The sequence below is a fragment of the Harpia harpyja genome, chromosome 18, assembly GCF_026419915.1.
Source record: "Harpia harpyja isolate bHarHar1 chromosome 18, bHarHar1 primary haplotype, whole genome shotgun sequence".
Classification (NCBI taxonomy): Eukaryota; Metazoa; Chordata; class Aves; order Accipitriformes; family Accipitridae; genus Harpia; species Harpia harpyja.
The window spans coordinates 17616232-17634943 of NC_068957.1; the positions used below are offsets into that span (position 1 = coordinate 17616232).

Sequence of the window (18712 nt, forward strand, 5' to 3'; positions counted from 1 at the left end):
TTTATTCTACTTTGGCCCATAGTTTTTGATACCACCTGCTTCCTACATGTGTATTACAGATCCTAACATTTTCATGCTGAACAAATTGTTGACTATGCATTGCATTGATAAACCATTACAGTTCTCACGACAAATTTAAATTGCAAATTATTTGGGGCAAGGAAAATCTTTTTGTTCTAGCACAATAGGGTTTTCATAATCTGCTTTATAAACTACCCCAATACAAATAATAGCCTAGCACTTCTGCCAACTTACTTAACTTTGGTGAAAGTTCAAAAGTGGTGGGGACTGCGGCAGAATGCAGGAGGTTTCTTTAGGTGATGCAAGGGTTAAACCAGTCAACTTCTGAAAAAACAAATGCATATCATCGTCTCCAAGATTCATTTGGCTCATGTTGTTAAATAGGAGTTACTTCTGCATAAACTATACCCAAATACCTTGCAGAATTAAAACACGATGGATAATTCTTCCAGAAAACACACATTGCATTATCTGAAAAATAATCAAAAAATCCCAAACTCTATTATACCCCAAAATGAGACACATGCAAAAGTCCACAAGGTCCACCAGGAATTTCACCACAGCCATTTAGTAAGACAGTCAACCTACAGTAATTAACAGCAAATAATAATTGTGTTTGTATAAAAGGTAAAAATCTCATAGCCCTCAGAAACAAGCTAAGGGAGACTAAAGGTGTTAGAATTATTGTATAGTGTAAGATGATGCTTTTTGGACAGAAAGGAACTGCTAGACAGCCTGGTGTCACTAACAGGCCTGTTGAATCACAGGGGACTGTTACTGCGAGCTGTTATTCAGAGACCGAGACAGGCCATGCCCTCTGTTAGAGGTGAACAAAACTTGTGGTCTTTCAGTAATAAGTTCTTACTTTCCAGTAAGGAGAAGTGTTTGGGGGTGAAAGCATATTGGCTTTTGTTGCTGTTACTAATGATATGTTCAAAAGACTACTGACTGCATTTAAAAAAAGAGCTGGTACCAAACCAGCTGAATTGGTTCACTAAAAATAAGTATTTCTTTGTTCCGTGTTTTCAGGTCTTATTTCTTCTAAAACCCCGCAACCTTTTGCGATCACCAAAGCTAACATGCATTCTTTGTTAATAGCAAGAACGTACCTACTTTGCATTTCCAAACTTCATAATGCAAGAAGAACAAAACAAATTGCTCCAGATTTAAAAAGAAAATGTTGGCCCTGGCATGCTAATCAGAGGCAAGACTCAAACCCAAGGTCCAATAGGCCCCATATCAAAAGGCTTTAAGATCTAAAAGCAAGTAATAAAAAGCAGCTTTAATGCAAAACGGTTTGGATTGAAACAAGAGACTTCCGTTAAGTGCCCAGGACACTAATAAAAAGGATAGCCTTGAGGTACATGTACAAGTTAAAAGTGGGAAGTTGTGTGCGTTTGTATTTATGGGAATGGCAGCACCAAGCCAGCAGCCCAGTCGCTGTAACCCGCTTACATGAACGCTCTTCACCCGCAGCAGGAAGCAAACCCAGGCTATCATGCTTAAACCAGCTCTGCAGCCTATTTACTCCCTCAGAAAACAGACTTGCCCTAAAACAACATCTACTTTTGATTTTAGCCGGGTGACAAAGGTCCTAGCCATGACTTAGATAACCAGCCCTTAAGGAAACCCAACCACCAACCCCCCCCGCCCTCTCCAAAGGCGGCTAAAACCAAGATAACTGCTACTCTAATTTTGACCGGCAAGCATAGCTCGCTCTTTTGGGGTGGTTTGAGAAAAACAGTCCTAGACTTGCCAACAAGGAGTCTTTTCCTCCAAGTTTGCATAGCGTAGACCCTCACGAAAGTCTCAGTTGCTTGAAAAATGCATTTTTCATTTGAAAATTAGTTGGATAAGCTAGGTCTACATTCAGGGGTAAAACTCGTAATTTATAGTCAAAGGAGCTAGTTACTACATCCTTCTCACTGGGTCATCTGGTACCTTCAGCGACCCATCTTACCAAATTTGCTAAGGATTATTTAACAGATCTCAAGACAGACTGAAATATTGAATGGTAGGCAAAGTCCCTTTCCACTTACTATGGACAGTTGCCATTTATATAATAGCCTTGGAATACAAGAGGCAGTTTGTATAGCTCCAAAAATATTTCTTGGCCTTTACTCCAAAAAAGCAAATGAAACAGTCCTATGACTTCATGAAATACTTGAACCCATATTAATGCAAAGCTTTTTTTATTATGAAGTTACCAGGAAGATTATATGCAGATGAAATTCCTCCAGGAAAAACAAGTTCGTGTCTTTGTTGTCACACAATATATTAGCAGGGTCTACAGATAAGAATGTGAATATTTGCAAAAAATAATTTCCCAAGACTAGCCTATTGTGTTTGCGCACCAGAATACGAGAGTTCCAAATCCGCCTAAGCCTGCTCAAGTTAACCTCTGCATACAGCCCCCAACGTGGTTCTGTCTAGAGAAATGTGCCAAGCTGAAGCACTTATATTTAAAATGTTTTTAGCAGTGAGTTGTTAGAATAAGTACTCCATTTTTACCATTACTTTAAAAAAAAAATAAAATCCCACTTTACTGTTTTTATACAGTATAGCTTTCCTTGTGCATTTCAAGAATGCGTTTTCCAATAAAGTCTGCAGGACTCAGATTTACATCCTCACCCACTGACAGTTTAATTACTTTCATTGTAGGAGAAAGTATTTAATCACATACAGTCAGAAAAACAGCCCCTTAAATACAAGCTTTTGGGCCCATGATCCCCAATTTGAAATTCAATGAAGGAGAATGAAACATGCATACTGTGATCCATTTCCTGATTCAGAACACTTGATATTATCAAAACATACAGAGTTCCACAGCTGACACACACATTTTTCTAAACCATTGGTAAAATCCTTCCAGCATTTTAAGCCCACAAACTGAGGATTCAGCGTGCTTCGGATATGATCTAAAGGCAGTGCTAGTCAATGAGCTGTACAAAGACCAATATCGTAACGCTGTGCTAATTAACATATTAAAAATAGTCCATCTAAAATGCTGCTTGAATTACGCTGGTATTAGGTGGTATTTTAACTTTCTTCTCAACAGATACAACATTAAAGGGAAGTCATCACTGGTGACTCTCAACAATAGATACATATTAACAATTCCTTATTTAAAAAAAAAAAAAAAAAGAGGGGGAGGAAAGACAGGAATTCTCAGACACTCATCATGGTAATTCAGCACAAATAAGTCTGGTGAAGTCATAAAAAACAGTTAAGTGTCAATAGTTATATATCAAAGCTGACTACCAGCACCAGCTGGCCTTCTTCCCTAAACTGGTATCCAATTCATTACATACAAGACAGTTAAATCCAGAAATGCAACTTTTAGTCAGTTTTAGTCAGAGTACGCTGTACTAGCCTTTACACTGCAATAAAGACTGATTCTGTAAGCAGCAGCAACTCACATGCAGTTAAGTGCAAATATCAGCTATCAGAGTATTAGAAAACTTAGTTTTAAAATGAACAAGTGGTCTTACAGCTATGTGTGTGAAACAGAACACGGTCCTAGATGGGACCTATTACATTACACAATGACATTCATTCTGAAACAACAGACAGTGTGTGTGTGGGTATTACATATATATTTTATAAAAGAGCAATGTCTTCTGAAGAGTGGAGGATAGCCAGAACACTAAAAAAAAAAAAAATGCTGTAACAAGACTGAATATTTGTGCGTTTGCTTTATGAGGCTTACATTCTAATGTTTACAAAGGCCAGCACTTATATAAGACTCTCCACTAACAAACAAATCTGGAATACATCAATTGTACAGGTAAGTCAGCCAAAAATAAGCAATAGCTATGCTCTTCTGTTTTAAGAAAGCATGCAATAGGTTTCCCCCTTCTGCCACCCCTTGTTCAGATTTCTAAAATCACAGTACCAATAAAAGCACAGTATAATGAAACTGGGGCACAGGTAACAGGTTGAATTTTATCACAGAGTGTTTATCAATATTTTGCAAATGTAAAAGCAGCCTTCTTTTAGCATCAAGAAGGCAGAGAAGATACAAGCATGAATAAAAAAATAATTAAGCAATTTAAGACATCAAAAATTCAAGAAATAGCACTGTGCATATACAAATAAAATTAACATTCAATACTGCAGAGCTCATTTAAAAATGGCACCAATGGACAAATATTTTACAATATGCACATTTATTTGAGGTGGGGAACTAAAGCTCCACAGGTGAAAATGATAATACAAATAATAGTGCCACTGTCAGCCCATTATGGTCCTTCTTACAATTTAATGGAAACACTTTTAAAAATAATCTGGTATGTACACATCTTCTGGAAACTCAACGGCTTCTTCAGAACAGAAAAAACTATGGTTCTCCCCCTCCCCTTTTTAGCCAGACAGTATTGCCAGAGATTGTGCTCACTTTTAAAGCACATAATCTTACTTTAAATTCAGTGCTATTTTCTTTCAGAAAGATCAGAAGTTGTACTTTTAGGTAACAAAAGCATTTATGTTACAAACATTCAAAAATGGAAGCTTACGATTCTGGCAGACAATGTTGCGTATTAAATACAAACCAGCCAGCAATTACTGAACATAAAAAACTTATTCAATCATAAAAAAATACTATAATTCATCACCACAGACTTTTTACATAGTTATAAATAATAAATAGCATAACACAGTAGATTACAAACGGATTTATTTTGCCCCGTTAAAGTCTTTAAAAAGTAAAATATCTATTGTCTTACCTCAGACTGACCAAGGTACTGTATCTAGACTACTCATAGCTCAAATATAACTCCTTAGCCAAACGATTTGCAGAGCTCATATTCAATCCAAACTTTTAAGTCTTTCCTTAAAAATCAAATGTTCGTTTAGCTGCTTGCCCTGCTCATGACCACCAACAAAGGTACAAACACTGCACACAGCAGCTGCAAAGGGAATTACTTTGGCTGCCATCTCACAGCAGAGCTGGGACTGCCCACAGCACCTTGCAACGGAGCACACATCTCGGAAAGAAACACTAAGGAAAGCAGCATCGACGACAGATTCTGGTAAGCACTCTACAAACAAGCTGTACACAAAGGACTTTTCCCACCCACCCCTCCGGTTTACATTCCATAATTTTGTAACAATGTCCCCTAAGGCACAAAAATACCTATGACCTCAATGCCACAGGAGACATCGATGGTGCCATACATGGTTCTCCTACACAGTAGTTTAAATAAACTTAGTTATCTGCACTGTATGTCTTGGATTGAGGCGTGGATTAGTTTTCCTTGGCCAAACCTTGCTGAATATTGACCTTATTTCATATAATCCGTAGGATAAAGGATCTGGGGAGAGAACTATGCAGCTATTTGAATCATGTTCGTGGAGTATTGTTATTTCTTCACTGATGGCAAAAGTGCCAGTCATTAGTTATTTTGTTGTGGTCTTTTTTTTTTTTTTTTTTTTTTTAATGTAATAGAGTGATATTTCCACACCCACTCTGGTCTTCTGTAATAAAAACAACTAGCAGCACTAAGAAAAGATTTTTTTTCTCCATTCCATAAGAGAACTCGAAGCTAGTGACTGAAAAAAAGCAAGGAGATTAGTTTTACTCAATGGTAGAAGTGCCAGAGAATAAATTAGTATTTTCAAATCCTTCCAAACCAAATTATTTCCCTAGACATAGTGACCACCATAACGATAGAAGTATTCTCCTAAAAATTGCAACACTAATAGGTAGATACCTATTCTCGAAATCAAAAAGTGTATGCAAGTTCCTGAAAGCAAAAAGTTAGTATAATCTGAGCAGACATCTTGTTTAAAAAATAAATTCGCAAAACCAGACATTAATATGGTCTACAATGTCCATTAAATGGATAAATCAAAATCATTGGAAAGTCGCCAAGGATTACAGTTACAATAATTTTTCCTTTTAATAATCCTTGTGTTAATGGTTCAAGGATCAGAGTTCGTTTCTCTGTACAGGTGTACAGTAAGTGAACAGCACAGCCGGACACTGACTCAGAACTTAAGTCACTTAGGTGAGAGATCATCCATCAAAATGAATGAAGAGCATGAATTTGAGCATGTTACTGGAGACTCTGTGGTTATGCTGCCTTTAGTCAGTGAATCAGAGGAAGAGCCAACACTGCTGCTACTCCCATCAAGAATATCTGAAGACAGGCTGGGGAAAAAGAAAAAGGTTATTTAGTAACACAGGCATGATGACTTTGTGTACAAAGCTAATGTACTTTCGCCTTTGTAGAAAAGATGTAGGAGACCTATACTACCACTCAGTCTTTACTGCAAGACTGGCAGCCCTGAAGACTCCTTGTTTTCTGTAGCATGTTATATATATATTCATGCTCCTTATGGGAATGAGGAGCAGAATTTTTTTTTTTTTTAACATGCAGAATAAATTATGACTCTGATTTTAATCAGTCACAGAAAGGAGGTGACAACTAATGAGGATAAAACTTTACAAGGTTATAGGAAAGGAATAATAAGAATCTAATCAGCAATGCAGCAAAGATGTCATTAATTAGCTAGTATGTTCTTTAATGTTGCACTACTCAAAGCAAGATTTGGAAGCCTATTTTTCCCTTCTAGTTGGATTTTGAAGTCTTGATACAAGATTTCAGAGCACATAAATTGATTCTTTTGCAATTTAGCTGGAAGCAACACAAAGAAAATATTTCTAGGCAGTTTCAAGTCTGTAGGTAAACTGAAATTATAGTAATACAAGGTTGGTATTTTAGAATACTTAGTATCTGACTCTTGACACAAAAAAGAACTCAGCTTTTTATGATCGTAATATAGAAAGGAGACAGACTACAACACAAAAATCATGAATGTATCAACACGAACTATGTAACTGCAGTAACTATTCACACACACATTTTCTAAGTATTCAGATAAGTACCACAGATACTGTACGACCACTGCCTACAACATACTGAAATGAAAAAGCATCTTTTAAGGCAAAGTAACTTTGCTTATGAACCAACAGGGATTTGTAACAATTATATACTCAGTATAAAAGTTTTGATACAAAAAAAATCTACGCTAGAGGTTCCTCAGGAAGAATTGAAAGGAGCAGGAACATTGTCACACTATACTACCACAGGAATAGTCCCCAGTAATATGCATACGCAAGCTATACACAAAGTATTTTTTTCTGGAAAAAACCAAACAAAACAAGAAAGCTTTCGATAAATGCACATTCCCTATTTTGGCATTTCAGGGCACATGAAATATTTTACCATGAACTGAGATCTGTCAGATGTGTAACATCTGGAGAAAGCATGTTGGTTGTTCCTTGAAAAAGTCTCTTTGGCTGACTTTCAGTTTCCATTTCACCTAAGGAAAATAGTGCAAATAATCAAATTCACTTGAGTCTCTGGAACGTCCATTTAATATTTGTCTATTGTAAAAGAGAGGTTTGTCCCGCAATAGAGCAAGGTTGCATTTGTAACATAAGCCCTCTAATTCAGCCAACCAAGCACTTGGGTAAGACATTAATTAGATGCTAGTTGTTGTTTAACCATCCAGTCCATCCTTAACTAATGCTTCAGCAGTATCTGAGGGGCTACAATGATCTCAAAGACATAAAACTAGGCACTTGTTACTTAGACTACAATCAGACAAAATAATCTAAACCAAACCAATTACTGTGACTTAATTTTAAGTAGGCAGTTGAGATGAGGCAACTGACATAAGCCAAAATACGGAGATTAAAATTCTTAGTGATTATGAAAATAGGAATGCCAGCTTAGTTCACAGTTTCACCCTCCTGCGTACAACAAATTCTGATGCATATGTACACTTTTACAGAAAAGCTGAACAGAAAAAAAATGGGCATGCGTATGCATTTTCACTTACTCATCATGGATCAGACTATCTTTGTACCTGTAATCATCTACTGACATTAAAAGATTAAACATGAGGAGGAGAATTCATATAATCTGTTTAGTATAATCTGCCCTGAGAATGAACTAGCTCATTAATAGCTTCTGTACAATAGACACGTTTGGAAATATCATGAACTTGCCAATAACAAGCTTAAAAAAGAAAACCCTCTCAGCTACAGTATATTTTTATTTTGGCAACAAAAACATATGAAATGGGAATACATTTTCTGGCTTTTTACCCACACTTCACAGCAGTTGTGGTGTCAGAAAAGCTGACAGAGGTTAAGCATTATAGCCAACCAGTATATATTAATGTGTTACGGAAGAGAATTATACTACCACTCATTTTATAAAAGACTGATAATCCCCCCCCCCAAATTTCCTATTTTCCTTTAGCCTACAGGGATACATTCACTTCTTTGAAGTGAAGGAATAACAGCTTCTATCAAGCGGAATGGGCAAAAAACATTTATAAAATACTTGGTCTTATACAAAAATGAAGAAAACCCAAACCACCAACTTTGGTAACTCTTTTGCCACTCGAAATTTCACAAAGACAAATCTGCACTGCTACAACACATTGCACAGTCTACCAGTATTAATTCCCTATAGCAGTGAAATGTTCTTCAGTGCATTGTTTTCTTCCCTCCACATATCATGGTAACAAACTGACACCATGTCATGTCTGTAGAATATGAACCATAAAGCTACTGCTAAAATTCAGAAAATAACAGGATTATGTATTTAGGAAAAGAAATTAGGTTCATTTAAATGGATTAGATGTTTTAGAATTAAGTAAGATTTTGAAAATTCCTTGATATTTTGAGTAAAAAAGGCAAACTCGTATCTCTACTTTGTAAAAGATGCTTCACAAGAGCACATGGATAGGGTGAGGAAAGCCTGCCCTTTATCTGCACTGTTTCTAATACAATCTGTGTAAAGTCTATTGTAAAACAACGCAGTATGAACACCTATTCCCTATTGATCATTGAGCTTAATAAACTTTTGTTCAATTTTTAATGCCTCTAAAATTCACAGAAAATAACAGCCAAGATAGAATTGGCATCTATGAGAAAATTACTCTCTCTCCCCTGTCAATTCAATATAAATTAGACAACATTCTTTATCTGATAGGACAAGCAGTCCTAAAAAAACAATAAACAGTAACTTTTCTCAAAGGCTAAATATAAGTCTTGTAAAATAAGAGGACATGCTTTTGGTGCAGTTAAGAATGCCTAAGTTTAAAAAAAAAAAATGCAGAAAGGATAAGCATAGCTAGAGGCACACTTGTAAATATCTCAATCTTACAGTTCTGCTATGGAGACTTGTTCTGGGATGTAATTTGAATATCCTTAACATGAAATACTTCCAGGAAAGAATGCAGTTTTCCCCCTTCAGGAGGAAAGGGCACTGATCTATTCCATTTCTCTAAACACTCACCTTCTGAACTTTCAGAGTAAAAACAAACATTCAGTACTAAGTTTAGAAGATACTGCATGATAAGCAACATTCCTAAGATGATCTGAAGGGTGTGCACCGTACAGTGGTACTCTTAGGAATGTCAGGGCTTACGAATATTCATAACATTTAATTTCATGTGTAATAAAGTTTGCCTCTTTCAAGCAGTAGCTGCTTTTAAAGTTTTTCATTCTTGTGTTTTAGACTAGCTACTTTACATTGTATTTTCAAGTTACGATGGGCAAATTCCAGTTCACTGTGGATACAAGTGCGTTATATTTACAGAACAACAACAAAAAAATATGGGAGAGAGAGAAATGTATCCAGCTGCAAAACTACATCCTTATTAAAACATCTGACAATGTAAACACACATACCTTTTCTTTTAATGGGGCCGAGAACACTGGGCCTGATACAGTTGATTGGACTTTGACTCCTCCTGCTAGAGAGATAGAGTACTGATACTCAGTCAGGCCTATAAAGGTTCCAAGTCTGAACACCACCATACCTACCATCAAATCAACACAACCACATCATATGAAACGTTCTTTAAAACTATCCCTGCACAGCTGGAACACTTAGGGAATGTAAATACATAGATAACAAAGAAATGCTGCCCGTTAGAGCAGATTATCTGCCACACAAAGATGTAGTAAATTTTCTAGGGTTTTCTCCTTCCCTTAGTGCATCACAACCTCATTTCAATCCACATCTAAATCGTGTGTAATATTTGTATAAAATTGATAGGCTGACAAAGTTAATAAAATTCATTTGAAGTACCTCGGAATTTCCCCACAAGTTACCAAGTGTAGTTTAAACTTGACGCAGGCTCCTATAAAGCTACCTACCATTGGTAAAGGTTGAACTTTCAGAGCATTTTTATGTGGCAATACTTTAGTTACTGTAAAACTAAAGTCTCTTTTAATGCCTTAACATCAGCTTTAACTGATCTTTGTGCTAGCCTTGGAATTTAAGCCAATGTATACCTGTTACTTGCAGATGTTACTTACTTGGAGAATCGCCTTGTTGGACTGGGAATAGGACTTGGAGGTAAACCATTACTACTCACAAACATTTGCAATGATGGTGAAAAACATTGCTGCAGAAAAAGTCACATTAAGATGCTTCAGAATTTCCTTTTAAACACTCAGGTGTTTCACCCCACCCTCCAAACAAAACGTCCCCAGCTAAAGAAAAGCTAGTAACAGAATAAGGCAGAGATAATCAAACACAATCTTAGAAGCATTAAAACTTAACTTGCAAAAATACACTGGCTAAAGCACTACTGCTCAGATTAACCTAAAATTCAAACCCACAAGAAATCTGAAATTGAAATAGACAGTTTTCTCAGTAAGACAGTTGTTTCTGTTCTACCTGTTACATTTAGAAGCAGCAGTACAGTACTCAGGGCTTACTTCTTTCAAGGAGCTTGTTAAACAAGTTGAGTTTACTCAAAATACATCTGACTTGAAAATTTAACACAATACTCCAGAGGAGAATAGAGTATTTAGCTCTGCGGTTCTGCAGCTAATCTAAGCTTAGCCCATGAATGCCCATAGCGAAGCACAAAAATGTTTCTGTCAAGTTATCTACTACTGCTTTACAGTCATGATTCCAAAGGTACAGGACCAGCTGTCAGCATCAGTGTTATACTAGGAACACATTTACCCAGCACTAGTATGTGGCTGCTCTGTGCATCAATACTGGTAAGAGGCATGCAATAAAATAGTAACAGTACAAAAGCACAACCACAAAAGAGGGGAAAACAAGGTCACGCAGCCCATCTTTAAACACAGTTGCCAGTTTCTCTGTGCTACATTTCAGTTCTCCAGTCCTCACTGGAAAAAGTAGTTTATCCACCTCTTCCCTTTCTCCAGCATCTGCCATCAGTCTTCAGTGCAAGTTCAGCACGCTCAAGTCCTTCTTCACAGTGAGTTTATGCCTCCCTTTCCATAACTGATGGACATATTTTCATCCTCCTCACCACACAGATTGCCTACACTTTTACCCTACACATACAAAACATTCCAATTTTGGTGCTTCTTTCCCAGCAACCCCCCAATTACACAGCTGAAGATCATGTCCAAATCTGATTACCCTAATGACCTCTTCCAGCTTCCCTGGAACCAGAACCCTAACCCATCCAAACACCGCACAAAGAGCAGCAACTGAAAATATTCAGTGTGACAGAACTGGCACACTGCTTAAACTGTGCAGGCTATAAGATGGCAAGCATCTGATTCTTAGAAACCAACAAAATGTGGGTTTGGCGGGGTTGGGGTTGTTGTTTGGTTGTGGGGGTTTTTTTAAACTATCAAACAATTTGTGAAGTTACACGTCTTCACAGTTCACCTTGGTCTCAAATTCTAAAATGTTCTCTCATTTTGGTATTCCACTTATCCTACCTTTCCTATCCCTCTTGTTGGTGAAGGTGCAGGAGAAACTGGAATGAAGTCTATTCTCTTTGGGGAGGAAGATTTCTCAGACTTGTCCAAGTCATTGTCGCTCTGTAAATACAAGGTTTCAGACTTAACACTGGCACAGAACATTACCTTAGAATCCAAGGCACAACCTTCTAATGAAAGGTCATCGGGCCAAATGCACAAAACAGCTAAAGCAGATGAACTTAAGTTCTTCATAAATGATTTTCACAGTTAACTCCTCTCTTTCCCTTAAATTCATCAGCTGAGTGTAAAAGGAGAATTAAATAGGAAACATCTATAAAGAGATTACCAGGCTCAAGCTTTCCTCCCATGACTGGCTTATCTGCATTGCTGTTTGCACTTCCCTAGAATACAAAAAATCCCATCAGTAGCTACAAAGAGGATAACTCTGGCTATTTTATCATCTTGTTTCAGTAACACTCACCTTTCGTGTGCTGCTTCTCTGTTCATTAAATCCACTCCTTCCTCCTGCAGGAGATAAATGTCATAAGTTTTCCCATAATGTTTGATTCATCACAGGTACTTGCAATAACACTCATGATTCAATCATTTGCTATTAGAATTGAAATATGAACAGTAGGACCACTCCAGAAAGAAGAGGCTGCTACCAGCCCAGCTCACCATTTCTCTTGAATGAAAAAACACTTCAAAAATGCAAGGTACTTTAAACACGACAACAATAAGCCTTGCAAGGACACTTCCTTGTTGAAATTAAGTCTTAAAAAAGACTCTGTTTCCTCTAGTACTTGAAAAACTCAATAGGAAAGAAACTCCCATTAGGTACATACTTCAATATTATATAATACTTTTCATTCTGTCACTAAATATACAGATAAAAACTACACTTACCCTTCTGATCTGATGAAGTCGGCTACTAGGAATACGAATAGGAGATGATGACAACAACTGAAAAAAGTGACAGCCAATATGATTAAATCACACATCAACAGCTTGCATGCATCCTATTTACCATCACCTACATTCTTAGTGAATTAAAAATGAGCTGTACAACTACACGCAGATGACTCAATGTTGCAAAAAGAAAACACTGACCTTCAAGAGAAAAGACTTGTTTTACCACTTACAAATTCATTCTATCACTCAGCAAGTGGCACAGATCTCAGACTTGCAAGCAGACACTGCTTAGCATCTCAAATACACAAATAGCTATATATGCCATTTAGACAAGTGAGGTATTATAAATGGAACTACGAACGTTATACAATTCCCTGCTGCCTAAAGTAAGACGACAAACTCCTGTTCTAACTTATTCAACCAGTTGGCTATTATAAAGGAGAAATCTCAATGTTTCAGCTCAGCCTTGAAAAACACTCCCCAAAACTTTACTTTTGTGATTTTTCAATTGCATATAGTTTTATGCAACTAATTGCTCTGGAACTTTGGCTACCACCACATACATATGGGCCAACAGTTCCCACTCTGGATGCCCATGTGTCTACTGTAACACCTACTGATTTGAGTTTCAAAATTTTGGATTCTTACTTTTAAGAAATCTCATAACAGAAGCTTTTAAACTAAAATTCCATCTCACTTTTTCTGAACAGAAGACATAGAAGAAACCTCTTTCAGGACTTTTAAGCTCTACAGGTTTTGAGGAAAGCAACACTTAATCTTTACTATGCTCTGATGAGAAAGAAAAATTTCAGTGAAAAAGAGCATATAGATCCCTGAGTTGACAAGGGAAGGGTGAAAAAAAAGAAATGCAACATCTTTGAAAAGTTAAACAACCGCAGTACTGTACGCTGCCAGACTTACATAATAGAGGGCAGAATATAACCCAGCAAATGAATTCCCCTTCTTTAAATGATTTTCTGACGTCTAGCATTCAACATTGTGACAAGACCGGCCACGTCAAACAAACAGGTCAACGAAGACTTGTGAGTCTCTCTTCCATTTTTACAACAAATAAAACACCCTTTCAAGACTTTTACTTGTGACAGCAGTTTTCTCTTCCAACCCATGGTCAGGTCCAAATTAACTTTCAGGCTGTACTTAATACTGGGAATCACACACAGCTTCAGCTCCTGTTGTCTTCTTGGGGACATATAGTTAATATACCAGTATTATTTCATTGCAGGTTGCAGTTACAGGTGAAAAAAATGCATATTCTGCAGCCTGGAAGCTTGCTAGGATGCTTAGTACACATACAAATCAAGTCTAACTTCATTTCTCCAGCCCAATTATTTCTTGTTAGGTGTAAACAGAACATGCTTAAGATTCCTTACCATACTGTGGCGGCTCATAACCGTTGTACTGTTCCTGCGAGTTCGCAACACGTAAGGCTGAAAGACCTGCGAGTTGTCACTGGAGGGGGAAAAAAAAAAAGTTTTGTGAACAACTTTCTAAGGCGTGCTTTACTTAAAACTACACAGCCCAGTCTCCAGTGCACTGGAAACATCCATCTTATTTCAGGAGAAGCACTACGTTCCCGGAGGGAGCCCAGCCAGCACTCTCCTCCGGCCAGCCTGCGGGGGTCCGCACAGGGCGGCTCCGCAGTTACACCAAGTAACTCGCCGCCTCGACTCGAGCCTCATGCCGAGCAACAAGCCACACGTTTCAGAGGCCTGCACCGCGCCCCAGCCGCGGCGCAGGGAGAGCGGGGGGCCCGCACCGAGCCCGGCCCGGCAGCGGGGCTCGGCACGCTCCGAGAGCGCAGGGGGCTGCGGCGGAGGCGGCCCGTGCCGCTCGAGCAGCCGAGCCCCGCCGGGCAGGGCGCTCCCGGGGCGGGCCCCGCTGCCGCCGGCGGGGCTCCGGCGCCGCGGGCCGGGCCGGGCCGGGCGGCGCTCACCTGAGCCCGTGGATGAGGGGGGCGCTGTTCGATCGCCTCAGGCCGCCCCCGTCGCTCGGGGCCGCGGCGCTCCCCGGCGGCAGCTCCAGGTCCAGCTCCATTTTCTCCTGAGCCATCGCGGCGGCGGCTCCAGCGGCGGCTCCGGCTCCTCCCGCTCCGCCGCGACGCCCATTCACTGCCGGCGGCCGCAGCGGCTCCTCATGCCGCCGCTGCCCCCCCCCGGCCAGGCGCGGCGCGGCCGCCCCTACAGGCCCCGCGGGCGGCGCCGCAGGCAGAGTCGGGGGGCGCGCCGGGCCCGGCGAGGGGGGCGGCCCCAGCAGCGCCCCATGCCGGGGGCGGCCCGGGGGGCGGCCCCTGCTTCCCCCACCCGCGCTCGCCGACCGACGAGCTCGCCGCGCGCGGTCCCGCTGCCCGCGCCGCTGCCGGTGCCGCTGCCTCCGCAGGGGAGCGAGCGCCTGGGCCCGAACACCCCCCCCGCGCCCGCCGCCGCCGCCGCCGCCCAGCGCGCAGGCGCGGGAAAGCGGGCGGAGGCAAAGCTGCCCGCCTTCCACGACGCATGCGCCCTGCAACCGCATCCCGCCACCGCGCATGCCGACGAGACCGGCGTCGGGCCCGAGCGGCAGCCTCGGCTGCGTCCGGACTCCCGACAGGCTCCGGCGCGGGAGCGCGCGCTGACTGGCCGACGGGGCAGGGCGTGTGTTTTGAAACGCTACAATGGGCGCCGAGACGCGCCCGGCGGGGGCGGGGCCCGGCGGGGCGGGCACGCCGGTTCGAGTCCGGCGGCGGCGGCCAGAACGAGCCTCGGTGTGCTCTTAACGGGCTGGGGGTCGTGCCCTGCCCTGCCCGCAGGGTGAGCGTCCCTCTCTTCAGCTTCCATCACACGGCCTTTTCCGGTGTTTTCTCCCAGTTTGGTTTTGCTGCTGAAGAACGCACTGCGTTTTTAGCGAGCCGTGAGAATGCGAGCCTCTGCGCCGTTTTCCAAAACTGGCATAAAGTTCGTTATGAGACGCATCATTCTAGTTCTTGGCTGCGTTTCGGTTTTGGACCGACTGTTACCAAGTGATCAAAGTATCTAAGTTTGTGCTTACTGATTTTTATTTTCTGTAATAACAATTACAACACGCACATTTGTCTCCTACATGCAGGGGGTCTTCAGGGTCTTTACCAGCACCAAACTTATAAAGGTTTTCATTTTCTCCTGGGAAACAGCAATTCTTTTTCTGGAGTGCTAGGTACAGAAACAGTTAAGATGGAAAAATTAGGACTTTTCATCATTTCAACCTTCTTAAGTAAGAACACGGCTATACGAATTACTCTCTTGCTTCAAAAGATCAAAGGTAGATGTTCCTAGATAAGCAAGTACAACTATTGCTTATATAGGTTGCTCTTCATTATGGTACCTCCTTGCATTTTTTGTTAATCAAGACTGACTCGAGTGTATTCCATTTTTCTACCTTCAGAGATGGTGCGTTATGTCTCATCAGCTGTTTTTGTTGATGCTCACATTTCTTGCATTATGCTGATACTACTAGTGTCCTGGTTTCAGCTGGAATAAAGTTAATTTTCTTCTTAGTAGCTGGTACAGTGCTGTGTTTTGGATTTAACGTGAGAAGAATGTTGATAACATACTGATGTTTTCAGTTGTTGCTAAGCAGTGTTTATGCTAAGTCAAGAACTTTTCAGCTTCTCATACTGCCCTGCCAGCAGAGGCTGGGGGTGCACAAGAAACTGGGAGGGGACACAGAACGGGCATCTGACCCAAAATGAGCCAAAGGGGTATTCCATACCATATGATGTCATGCCCAGTATATAAACTGGGGGGAGTTGGCTGGGGGGCACCATGGCTCGGAGATTGGCTGGGCGTCAGTCAGCAGGTGGTGAGCAATTGTATTGTGCCTCACTTGTTTTGTATATTCTATTATTATTAATAATGTCTCCCCTTCCTTTTCTGTCCTATTAAACTGTCTTTATCTCAACCCACAAGTTTTACTTTTTCCTGATTCTGTCCCCCATCCCACTGGGTGGGGGGGAGTGAGCGAGCGGCTGTGTGGTGCTTAGTTGTTGGCTGGGGTTCAACCATGACAGTTAGGTACCTGAAAGGATTTAACAGGCCCACGATTACATTTTAAATATTTTCAGGATTTTTCAGTATGTATTTATATTGAAAAACCTGGAGACAAAATTCCTTGTCTTGTATTACATTCACAGTCCCGTGCCGGTGCTTACACTATGATATATCGCAGCCGGTAATGACGCCTTTCTGCGAGATGATACAGAATGGCCATCTCCTCCAAAGATAAACAAGGTAAATAACCTAAAACTCTGTTTTGCTTGATTTCTCATCATTAGGGGAAAATTAAGATCTGTTGCTGCAAAAGGAAAAGGCTGTTTACCACCTCTCACTGCCACCATTCACTAAAAGCAACGCCACAATTTTGAGCTTTAATAGAAAACCTGCACCATTCTCCTTGTCTAGCACTTCAGCACAAGCATTTCGTACGACAGCTGGAAAGTGCCCAAAAGGCAATTCAAGTGATGGTATCTAGCAAAACTCCTAGCCCTGAACGGAAATCGACTCACACGTATGTTGGCTCTGCTAATACAAAAGCCACCTGCAAAATCTGACTACATCACCGAGCTATGTGGATTTTACTATCTATTATTATTGTAGAGTTATTATATCATGTCCTTGACATGACGGACAGCAAAAAGCTTTAAATGCTATGTACCAGGATACCGTTAAGGAAAAAGTCAACAATATCCAAAACGTGGCCAAGAGCTCAAAAACATCTGCTTCACATACTCAAATTTTCCAGTGCCAGGAACCGACACATAAACTTACTACCCGCCCAGGGTTTACTATAGCCAAGAGAACCTTAATGAGGCTATATATACAAGAGAAAGTAGGGACTGTCAAGGTGACCCTCAAAGGCCCAAGGAGGGTAGTGAGACAGAGAAAAGGAGTTGTGGCTGTGAGACAGTGTGCTATGGAATAGAATGAGGTGAAAGACGGAAATGAGGAAACGACAAAGACCTGAATTAGAGAAACAGCACAAATGACCATGGCAACAGGGATTAAGAAAAGGGAGAATATGTTAAACAGAGCCTTGGGAGGTTACAGGTGAAGGATGGAGATTCAAAGTGTAGGAGGCTGGGAGAATGAGCTAGGTGGGTACTGTCATACAGAGGGACTGGTGGGCATAAAGTTGCAGTGTGAATAATGATGTGGGAGATATTTGATAGTATCAGGGAAATATCCCCGTGGGTGAAATAAACACAGCCACTCAAAGTTACAAAATGCCATCAGCCTTAGACAAATTAGTAAGCATGTGACCCGTGAAAAAAAATGTTTTAGCTATCTATGATCTACCTTTCTTCTCTGGTTATTTTTGTTCTTAAAGACGGCCTGAAAATCTCACCTGGAATATAAACTGATGAAGAGATGTCTGGGCCTGCAAAGAACCATCAGCTGTATTTCTGAGAAGTGACAATGGTTGGGTATTAACTCAGATGCTTAGTTTTCGATATTTAAAGGTCAGCACTGTAGCACTTAGCAAGAGAGTACTAACGAACATACTTTAGGCACCTAAAATATTTACATCTGAGTTGTAAATATCTAGCTACAGTTAGATAAAATGATTTCACTACAGTTAGATGGATGGGTACGTGGCAACAGGTAAGTATTGACGTTGACACATAAGACAGTAAGTGCACGAGGGCAGAATTGTTCTCTACACAAATGTTTAGGTTGGGTTTGACACAAACTGCTACGGTGTAGAAAAATAAGGGTACAGAATTCTTCTATAGCACTGAGTACCTGTGCCTCAGAGCCGAGCTCCACGCATGTAACCGTAGCGGGGGGGGGCGGTCTGGGCCAAGCCACCGGCCTGGGCTCTCCCACACGCAGCAGCCGGGCCAGGCAACCCCCGGGGCGGGGGGCCAAGGGCGTTTTTAAGCTTTCTCACCTCTTGGAGCTGCGGCTCTACGTCTCCAGGCACAAGGGAGCCCCGGCCCCCGGCGGCACCCCGCCCCCGGCGGGCAGTCCCGCTGGCAGGCCGCGCCCGCCGCTCGGTCACCTCACCTCAGCGACGGAGGCCGTGCCT

The 18712-nt window shown here is 41.2% G+C and overlaps 1 protein-coding gene, 1 long non-coding RNA gene and 1 other non-coding gene across 4 annotated transcripts; all 3 read right to left on the reverse strand.

The window, feature by feature from the left end:
- Nucleotides 1-2639: 2639 nt before the first annotated feature.
- On the reverse strand, nucleotides 2640-15038 carry PABIR2 (PABIR family member 2). The gene is made up of 10 exons (XM_052814055.1): nucleotides 14610-15038; nucleotides 14047-14125; nucleotides 12650-12706; nucleotides 12225-12268; nucleotides 12090-12144; nucleotides 11762-11863; nucleotides 10367-10455; nucleotides 9734-9798; nucleotides 7251-7347; nucleotides 2640-6172 (listed from the first exon to the last, which is right to left on the reverse strand). Exons 1-10 carry the CDS (start codon nucleotides 14723-14725, stop codon nucleotides 6022-6024), a joined length of 855 nt encoding a protein of 284 aa, XP_052670015.1. The 5' UTR covers nucleotides 14726-15038; the 3' UTR covers nucleotides 2640-6021.
- Nucleotides 6257-6401, reverse strand: LOC128154083 (small nucleolar RNA U109). Its single transcript, XR_008239237.1, has one exon. It is a non-coding gene; the product is annotated as a small nucleolar RNA U109 (small nucleolar RNA).
- A 644-nt stretch (nucleotides 15039-15682) lies between the features above and the next one.
- Nucleotides 15683-18568, reverse strand: LOC128154022 (uncharacterized). 2 transcript variants are annotated; one of them, XR_008239211.1, is made up of 3 exons: nucleotides 18427-18568; nucleotides 18029-18086; nucleotides 15683-15837 (listed from the first exon to the last, which is right to left on the reverse strand). It is a non-coding gene; the product is annotated as an uncharacterized LOC128154022 (long non-coding RNA). The 2 variants fall into 2 exon arrangements; XR_008239210.1 differs by having other exon boundaries at nucleotides 18029-18568.
- Nucleotides 18569-18712: the final 144 nt, after the last annotated feature.